General features: G+C 34.7%; 1 protein-coding gene across 1 annotated transcript; it reads right to left on the reverse strand.

Moving 5' to 3' along the window:
- Positions 1-3,294: 3,294 nt before the first annotated feature.
- LOC130649129 (slit homolog 2 protein-like) lies at positions 3,295-6,124 on the reverse strand. The gene has a single exon (XM_057455346.1). It carries the CDS (start codon positions 5,721-5,723, stop codon positions 4,287-4,289), a length of 1,437 nt encoding a protein of 478 aa, XP_057311329.1. The 5' UTR covers positions 5,724-6,124; the 3' UTR covers positions 3,295-4,286.
- Between the last annotated feature and the right edge of the window lie 4,512 nt (positions 6,125-10,636).

Below are 10,636 nucleotides of genomic sequence, written 5' to 3' on the forward strand. Positions count from 1 at the left end.
CAGGTTCGCCCGTCCTTTATATATCGCATTTCGTGTTTCCATAACAGAAATAGAAACAGCGGGAGACCGTCCTTGTGCCAGCAGAGGCCGACAGGTTTTCATCCCTGGGCTAACGGGCTAGTATTTCGTGCGTGGTTAACACAAGTTGCTTTTGACGCACGAACAGACAGACAAAGGCTATTATAATAGAAAACCAATAGCAAGTTAGTGCTATAGCACAAGATGATGATCCTTCTTCAGTACATCAATTTGCTACTTTTATCATACGAAAGAAAAAATTCATAACAGGGAAATAATTATCAAAAAACTGAGATTATCCTGGGTGTCAAGAACTTCGAATAATTATAGTAGGAGGGTGTGAAATAAGATTGTCCTGGCTTGACAAATTTCCAAAAATTAACAATGCAGGGGGAAGGTATCGCTGTTCTGTTCTTGTCCATCCACCTGCCCATTCCCAAAATCATTACGGGGGTAAAAAGAGTTAGTGTGGACGGAATAATCCCTACTGTTAGTCTTAACAATCACTATTTCCACCATCATGCTCATGTTAGGAATTTATAACCAATCTCTTCTTTCGCTTCTTTGATTTGTTGCTTCATTTCTCTGGTCTCTTAATCCTTCACTTCAGCTGATACTGTTATAGTTTTGTTGTCGTTGTGCATTAAAATCAACAGCTTTTGCGTCAGTGTCTTTTCAGATAATTGTTCTAGGTATCTCACTCGGTGGCATTTCAAGAAACTGTATCGCATTCGATTCACTGATTCTTGCGGTTGTTAAGGTTGAAGTATACACATATCTTTTCTTCCACCGCCTTTTTCTTTGGATAAATCTTTTTTTCTCGACCTCTTCTCCCTGATATTTTGTAATACTAACAAATACCAGTTATCTAGCAGGCCGTCACATAGCAAAAGCATGTCCTTGTGCGCTATTTTTGCTTTCCTATCCTCTTTTCCATTCAAAGGGGCTACGAACCGGTTAAAACCCTCACATTCCGTATATCCTGCGCATATATTAAAAATCCGTCAAACGCGTTTTGCGCAATGAACGGACCAGCGCACTTTGCTCGCTGGTTCAATATTTTTTTTTTCGAAAAGTATATTATAAAGAAATATTCAGCAAGACTCTTTCTGGATGATAACATGCCCAAGGCTGGAGAATATAAAAATTCTAGATATATCCATATGTTCGAGTCTGTAAATTACATACATGCCGGAAAAATAGCCAGTTTGTTTTTCACCGCCTACAGTTCGACTTTCGTGTAAGTCACTAAAGTCGAAAACAGCCGTTCCGTAGCCCCTTTAAACTCTGTACGTTTACAACAGGAAATTTTCTGAAGGCTGAAATGATCCTGCACACATCATGTTCCCAAAATAATAACCCTATAATAACTGTTTACGAGGGCAATACCGGAGAATGTTGACCGACGTCAAAGTATTGCCCGAGCTTGTGAGGGCAATACGTGATAGAGGAGATTCGAAGGTATTGCCCGAAATAAACAATTATTATATGGATTATTATCCGGGTACTGCATTTTACAACAAAAAATATAACATTATAAAAGCAGGATGTAGAAACCACTTCTTTGTAGAAACTATTACCATATGGAACGTACATTCGAACAAAAAATATTTTTTTTAAATCGAATATCGTGTAAACACAGCAGGTTTTCAAGCCACAACATTGAATTCTTTAAAAGATAAAAGTAAGTTTCACTTCTGTTTCGCGTTTTGTTTACTTTTTTCCGTGTTTATTTACATTTAATGTTACCATATTTAAACTTTAAACACGGTTGCTATATGGTAGCAGGCAATACCGTGGAATATTACCTGCTAGGACGTAAGTTCTAACCAATCACATTGCACGATTTTCGAAAACATCGATGCCGCACTTTTACCTGGGTAATAATCTCACCTTGCCCATGCCAATAAAGCTTGCAATTGTATTTAGTCGAAACGTTGACCAGCATTGGGTAGTGTAACCATTCAATTATCAGATGTCAGTCCCTCATGTTGGTTCCTCTATTATTGAGTGCCAATTAATATATTACCCGTCTTTTAAACGCTTGAGAGAATGGGTACAAGATAATTCCATGAATAACCAATATATAAAAATGGGCACAATAGTGTGTTTTAAGGCGTGGTTACCACGAATACTTAATTAGCCACCTCGTTTAGTAAATCATTTGCAAGACCACCTCCCTCTGGGCAAAAAACTCTCGGTCTCTACAGCCAAACAGGAGTGCTTAAAGGAGCTATTCTCTGAAGAGAAAACGTGAAGGAGAAGATATGATACAAAAATCTTTGCTTCAATGAATGACTTTATTCCTTTGGTGATAATATCGTCGGATTTGTCTTGCTCATTGACAATTACAAATCATAAAATAGAAAAGAAAAAATATTTAGCTGAAAAGATGATTAATGATCTCAGAACGATCATTATTCTATAGGTCGTAATGCTTTATCACAGATAATGTAATTAGAATTTGCCCCAACTAATCAAATCGAGGATTATACCCGTGTACACCCTTTTCATACCTTTTCTGCGCCTGCCCGCGCATACTCGCGCCACGTGATTGGTTAAAACTTTCACCGTGGCGGGCAATATTTATCGGTACTTTAACATCGTTCCATTTTCTCCGGCATTCCTCTCTAAAGCCGTAGTGGAGGGGGGGGAGGGGGGGTTTCGTAAATACTAGGGCGTTTGTAGGAGGGAGCCTGTTTTGTTTACCAATGACCTTTGTGATCAATTTAACTGTCTTTAGAAGGAATTTAAGAGGACTTATGTTGCTACGCGTCTGATACCAAGCAATTAGACACGAAAATTTTACAGGGCGTTCTCGATGATTCTTTTTTAACCTTGCATGTTAATACATTGAATTATGTTATTTATTTCAAAAGTATTCGTTTTTCCTTATATGGAAGTAATAGGAATTTTTTGTTTGCGGTTTTGTATGAAAATTCCGCTGTTGCTAAGTAACAAGGGGGTTAGTCATCGTCTCTTTTCAGAAACATCGTCTGTGCTATCCAATTCGCACTCTCTTAAGCTTCAGTAACCAGTTAACAAAATTAGGCAACCTTGTCCCCAAGGCATCTTGTATCTATAGCTAAGAGAATAGTAAAAGGTTTTTTTCTCCATAGTTTGGAACACCAAAGGAAGTAGACCCGTACCACACCAACCTCATCCTAAGGCTCTTACTGGCATTACCTTGTCAGAAAAAATGAAAAAGAGTTCTGAGACGAGATTGGGTCCGCACAAATTCTATAAAATAATAAATACGAGGAACCAATATGTACGCACGATACATAAAAATTTTATTGACGTCAAATCTTTGTCTATATAAAATCACTTTGAAATAAATTTTGACAGAGTAAAAGTTTTCTTAATGTTCCATCAAAAACATCTTTCGAAAACTCCATAGCTTTCAACATAGCGAAATACAAGTATGTCAACTTTGACTAACAAAGCACGTGGTGACTTCGTTATATGACTAATCAGTTCCATTACATACGGTTGTCTGCGTGTCATGATGGCTAACAGATTTTTAACTTCAAAATTGCTGCAATTAGGCATGGCGGCGAAACCTCATTCAACTCGACTAGTTAGTGAGTAATTGCTATCAAAGCAATTAAAGGTGGAGATCAAACACTCCGTTGTGGTGTTAAATACCTCGATATAGAATGAATAAGTAACAAAAAAGATGACTGATTTGGCAACCCCTCTTGAAGTAGCTACTTTTCAAGCACATCGAGGTTTATATGCGTGTGACGTTGTTTACTAACGATAAAGACGAATCGTGGATGTGCATCATGAATGGCTCCCTTTTTCTTATATTGGCCTCCAGCGAAAGAGGTTCTTTTTTTCTAACTAATGTTCCGTTAGTAAAAAAAAGATTTTTAATAACCAAATTGAATTTATTTTTCTTTGTCCTGCGTAAATCTGCGTAGAAATAGCTGCGTGGTGGTTTGGGTCTTTAGATTCAAAGTTTTTTCATATTGAGGAGCCTACAAGAACGGTATTATCAAAAACACAAATCTTCTTTCACTTGTTTTTTTTTTACTTATCAAAAATAAATTACGTAAAATATTCCTAGCTTTTATCAAAGCATGATAACTTAAGTGTATAAAAACCCGACATTAAATAGACAAAGTTGATTTGCCACTGTATGGCTGCCATCTTTATTTCCTTTCGCGATAAAGAGTATGTGTAGATTGCAGAACGAACTTAGATATCAATGTAAAATTACCGGACTACAAGAGTAACTGTCTGCATAGTAGCTGGTCCTCTTTTTACACATTTTCTTCTTTTTCTTCTTTTTCTGTTTTTTCTTCATCCAAAAGAAAGTTATTATTATTCGTGACCTTCTTTTTTCTGCAGAGGCATATGCCAAGTGTGATTACAATAATTAACACTAATGCGCATGCTCCAATAATGGCAATCAAGGTTGGCAAAGAGAGAGTGTCTTCTTCATCAGTTTCGTTGCAATACTTGCCAAGATAACCATCCGAACATCTACAAACGTACTCTGTGTTACTTATTGCGATGCATGTTGAATTATTTGCACATTTTTGATTTAAACACACGACAGGGACTTGCTTAGTTGGATTTGACTTAGAACGTTCACAGAAGGTACCTTCATATTGATCGAGGCAAATACATTTTGCGTTTCCATTTTGTGAAACACATCTTCCATTATTCAAGCAATCATACACTTGGCATGGATCACAGTCAAGTTCGGTTTGAGAGACTGTTGATAACATGCGATTTTTCATTTTAGTAGGACTGACACACTCGGCGTTACTAATTATAATTTGTCGTTCAGGTTGAGTTAGTGTTTTATACGTTGCCAGTAACTCGCAGTTGCATTTCAGTATATTTTGCGATAAATGTATCGTTAAGCGTTTTGATAGAGTAAACGATGAAAGTGGTATGGACTCTAATACATTTCCATGCAGTACAATTTCTACCTGTGCGACATTTTTCATGTTAGAAAAAGAAAACTCGGATAAGTTTCGGATTTGATTTATTGACAAATCAATCATATGAATCCTACTAGATTGGGAAATTAAATGATTTGGAACCACTTCCAATAAATTGCTATGTAGCATCAGCTGTTTTAAAGTTCTTTGTCCATCAAAACTGTTTTCAGCTATACTCTTGATTCTATTTTCAGCCAAACTAAGATAAAGAAGACCTTTTAACCCATAGAATGTGTCTTGATCGATTTTTTCGATTAAGTTTGTTTGTATATAAAGATACAGTAATTTTTGCATTTCTTGGAATGTCTTCCCCGGGAGTATTTTTATTTTGTTTTGCCTTAGATTAAGGGTCGTGAGATTAGCGTAACCTCGAAAACTGTCCTTCGAAATGTCATCTATTTGATTTTCTTCTAGATCCAACTCAACTAGACTTGGAAAATACATTTTCGAATTGTCGGGAACGCGCGTTAAAAAATTATTTCGTAAATGCAACTCTCGTAATTGTCGTAACTTTGAAAACAAATGTGATGGGAAGCTTTCGATTTGGTTGAATCCAAGGTACAGGACGATAGTATTTTCAGACAAGTTCCTAGCTAAACTAGTAAGATTTGCTGTCGTCAATTCTAAGTTCTGACACGACGCTAAAGTATGCTTACACTTACATCCAGTAGGGCATAACAAAACGTCTTGAACCATGACTAATAAACCAACTACAACTTGGGCGGCAAATGACAACTGGAACTTCATAATAGCAGCTATGACAGCGGAAAGAATTGACTGTTTCCTTCCTCCTGATGTAATTAAAATGGCTTTTTCCTACTTCAGTTCTTTTCAATAAACCTTCTTTGCTCTTTTTTGTAAATTGTACGTGTTTTTGTTTTTGTCTTTTACACGATATAACATGAAATTTACATTCTTCACTAACACAGCACTCAAATAAAAAATCTTCAACACGATTTTTCTGTTTCTGATTGCCAAAACTCAATTAAATTCTTTTTACTTCTCTTGTTTGTTCTTCTTATCATAACTACTTTAATTTTCTTTAAAATGATCAATTTTAACATTCACTCTAAATAAGAATAAATATATAACAATACACCTTTCTTATCATCATTCGGCTAATTCATACACACACAGAATGGTTCGTAGCTAATACGTCAAAACTCGATGCCGCCTCTAATAATGAAACACATGCATGCATCGTAAATCTTTACCAATTAATTCGACATGAAATTATACTTAAACTTAATTAATCTTAAATTTGGGCTTGTTAAAATATTTTGTCATGTGTCTTTGTGTCTTAATTGTATCCTTTTTATTGTAGCCTCGATTACGTCTATTTTTTTGTCATTTGTAATTACATGTATTGTCAACCGATTAATATCAATGTCCTGTATTACTATGGCAACGAAAACATCACAATACGTATGATAAAATCATACCTATATATATATACATCTTATGATTTACCTTTAAAATATTCGTTTATATTTTTCTTTAAATTTATCAATAAAAATACTTTATATGGAGTTGTTTAAGCTACTGAGAATCTGACAGTATTTTTTTTCTTACTTAATACCTATGCAAAGAAAATTCTTTTAAGCTAAAATGACAAATCTGTTTTCAAAAACAGAGATAAGAAAAATTCTTTTATTTTCGTGCTTGTATGTCGCTGTTTATCTTATAAATCAGCACGATAAATAGAATTGATTGGATTATAAGCTTTAAAGTGTAAACAAAGATATCGATGGCATTGACACGATTTTTTAAGATGCCTCAAAGTATCGCTTCTATACACAAGATATAGATTATTCCTTTTGAGCTATGTAGATAACTAATTCAATTTCCTGTATTCCTGGCAGCTGCTGCCGATTACAACAAAAACAACAATAAAAACAACAACAACAACAACAACAAAAGCAATGAAAAATTTATGTTAATTCTCTTGACTTTGTCTTTGACGTCATATATATCTCATCTTCTTAAACATCTTTATTTGATTTTCTTTGATGTATTTTCTTCAACGTTTAAATCTCTATGCTTATTTACTTTAATCGTGTAAATGCAAATATTCACTCTCCACCCTCCCACGTCGATAAATTTATTTAGCAGGTTCTAAACTTGTTGCAGAAAAACTAAATTCTGTGAAATACGATAATATCATTGGACCAGAAGGTATAAACAATGAACAAGTCAACGAGATAAAAAAGACATGGGAGTTTTCTCTCGTGATAAGAAAAACTGAATAAGTGAAACTCGTCAGCAATTGAACCTTTTGGAGATAAGATTGAAAGTCAATAAGGTGTGGGAATTAAAGTTTTGAAACATCGAACATCAAAAGTGACACATTCTCGACCCCAGAGCTCTTTAAGATAAACCTGGAAACTACTTTCAAGGTTTTAATCTCAAAGAGCTCTGGGGAAAGTGATACACTGTACAATTGAATCACACAATTTTTGTTATTTACTCAAACAAAATATGCTCGCTGCTTAAACGGAAGTAAAAAAGTAGAATATTGAACTTTAATGTATTACCAAAACTTTATAAAAAACTTTATTCGCTTTAGACATGAAAAACACTAGATAGTAGTTCTTTAACATTCTTTAACATTCTTTTTCTCACCGAGAAATATTATACATTACTAGCATATTACTAACAAATTTTTTGTTCATATTGGAATTCCCTTTAAAGTCTAGGCCTGCCTAATCTTCCCCTACTGATATGTTATTACACATAAGTACATGACCGCAAAATAAATAAATGTCGATGAATGAGCAGTATGGTTTTAACATGTCGAGACATGTAAAGTGATTTATATGTAAAAGTATAAAACGATTTCTTACAATGGATTCATTACTTTGGAGGACTATAATTCAATGGTTCTAATAGTTTGGATGAGTTTAATTCGATGGATTGATTACTTTGGAGGACATCAATTCGATGGATTTATTATTAGGCGGACTTTCTTCCAGTGGGATCTATCACTTAAGAGGATTATAACCCAGAATCGGGTTTATACTCTTCAGGGAATTTTTACACGGGTTCAGGACCGGGTTTATGCTTTGGGAAATGTGAAAATAGGCAACACTGACGTCAGCAAGAATTAGCACGGTTTGAAGTGAACAGACAAGTTCAAAGTGAGCGAGTCTAGTATTATTGCTTGTTGGTACTATCTTCGAAGTTGTAGGCGCATTTATTCCAATAACTTTCTAAACAGGATTGTGGTTGATTAACGAAAGCGTGCTCATAAAGAAATCATTCTGACATGCACCTGGTGTTGGTTTCACTGTATCTTAAACGCCGTACTAAAAGAAAACCTGGTTCCCAGTTCTCTTTAATGTTTCTTCTTTTAAGTCATATTTGTTATGATAGTAAAAAAAAAAGTGAAATCAAGGAGAATTCTCACACATAATAATACACAATAACATGATTTCGTCATTAATTTATTTTTATCCTTTGTGCGAGAAAAAGTGGACATTTATTCGCCAGTGAAATGTCAAGTATTTAATAATTTGTCAACTAACTTCCTAAAATTTGTGTCCATTTGTCGCAGGTTGTCAAGTGGCTTGTCTCCACTACATAACAATACCATACACCAACTTAGTGTCGAGTAATATGGGTATGAGATTATTTGAACTTATCAAGACAATTTAAATTTTTTTCTCACGAATTTGGGCCGATTTTGCGAAATTAAAATTCCGAGAAATCAAACTAAAGCTTAAAATATTTTCATCAAAAATTTATTTTTTCACAAGTTAGTATGAAGCTAAAACTTTTTAAATAAAACAATTCTTACATTTATACTGGAAAGAAACCCTCCAGCCATAGCATTTAAGCGAAAGGATACACAAAGGTACCCAAATCGCAACATTTTGAAAATATAAAGGCTGTAAAATAATACCGACGTTTAAATTTATTTTATTTCTGCTAAGTAAGGGCAAAATTCTTTGAAACTCTCCAGTTTTTGTTTAAAATCATTTCAGAGGATTGCTACAAAAAAAGATTGACCAAAATTGTTCTTTTTGTAAATAATGGACAATTTTTGTTTATTAGGCTTTTTGTGTTTTGTATTTTCTATAAATTTTTGTGAATAAACATTGCTTGCCAAAAAAATCTAAAAGTTGGATCTTACTATCGTGTTCATCGTGCTAACAACGGATTACTTAACAGCTTGTTTATTTGAAAAATAAACCGCCAAAAACAAAAAAAAATCACATTTTGGCTGTATTGCCAAATAATCAAACGTTAGATCTTACCATCGTGTTAGATTGGTTCACTGTGGTAAACTTTGTTAAAGAAAAGCTCTTTTGGTTTGTACGGCTAATTTTGACCTATTTTGAATGTAAAATTTAGGTGTCGCCAAACCTCGTCCCCAGCACTTTTGTCTCTTACTTGCGCTTCGCTATTTCTGTTAGATCATAGTCACAGGACAAAGACTATGTGACTATGGTTAGATAGACATAAGAAAGAACAGGTCCTAGGAATGTCTTCATCAAGTACAAATTCATTTTTGTTTACTTTTCTGAATTTCAGCCAAAACGAACATGGCTTAACTCTCGTAAACAACTTTTTGATTTCATCAACATGTTCAGTATACTCTTTTCGCCAACTGTACAAATGTTTGGTGAAAACGGAAGCGAAGTACAACAGTCTTTCTGTCATGAGAACCAGAAAACATTTGTGGCGGTATTCTGCGGTTTGTACTGTGCTACAAACCAAATTCATTGAATGACACGTAGGTCATTACAATGTTATAAATAGACAATAACGTTAACCTCGACCAATGACAAAGCCCCATTTTTCATACATTTTTGTCCAGTTTTTTGTATTTCGACAATCCGTCCAAACAAATAAAAAATACACGTTCTGGACACATTTTCTTGATAAGGTATATTGTGTAAATCACAACTCTAAAACGCAATCTGGTTGGGAAAACAACTATCGCTATTTTCGCAGTTTTTCCGTCGTTATACAAATATTAACAAACACTTCAAACGGTAAATGCTCCACACCCAGCAGGCTACAAAGTCGCTACATTTGTATACACGGACGACATACACGCGTTTAAAATGTGCTCGTCGCATTTTCTTAACGCCCACCCTACGAAATCACCCATGTCGGGGCCCGCGAACGCTCTAAAATTCTTTAAAAAATTATCATGCTGACACCAGCAACAGTTACTGCATTTCAAGAGTTTGGACTCAACCAAATAACTAAGATCACTGAACATAGACAAATGAACTTTGCCCACTTTAAAATGCGTGAGCATAATATAAATTGAAATGGCCTATGCAATTACTTGTGGTGGCGAACTTTGAAGTTTGCTGTTTTTTGTCTCAACTTTACTAGGATTGCAGATACAGCTACAAGAGAGGACGCAAGAATGGTATTAAATTATATATCAAATTTACTTGTTGCACCACGAAGTGAATATTCGTTACTCTCGTGTGTGATTTTATACTCAATCACATGAAAATTTGTACGACATATTTCTTTTAAAACTTCAGAAGAATGTCTAAACTGGTAAAGGTCACAGTTTGCCGCAATGACGCTTATGGTTTTTCAACCTCGGTTACCAGGGCTTTTTATGTTTTTGTTGCATCGAGAATGACTTTTTCTAGGGACAAGGTTGTTGTGATAGATGAGATGGTCAGATTAAA

The sequence above is a fragment of the Hydractinia symbiolongicarpus genome, chromosome 7 (assembly GCF_029227915.1).
Source record: "Hydractinia symbiolongicarpus strain clone_291-10 chromosome 7, HSymV2.1, whole genome shotgun sequence".
NCBI classification, from domain to species: domain Eukaryota; kingdom Metazoa; phylum Cnidaria; class Hydrozoa; order Anthoathecata; family Hydractiniidae; genus Hydractinia; species Hydractinia symbiolongicarpus.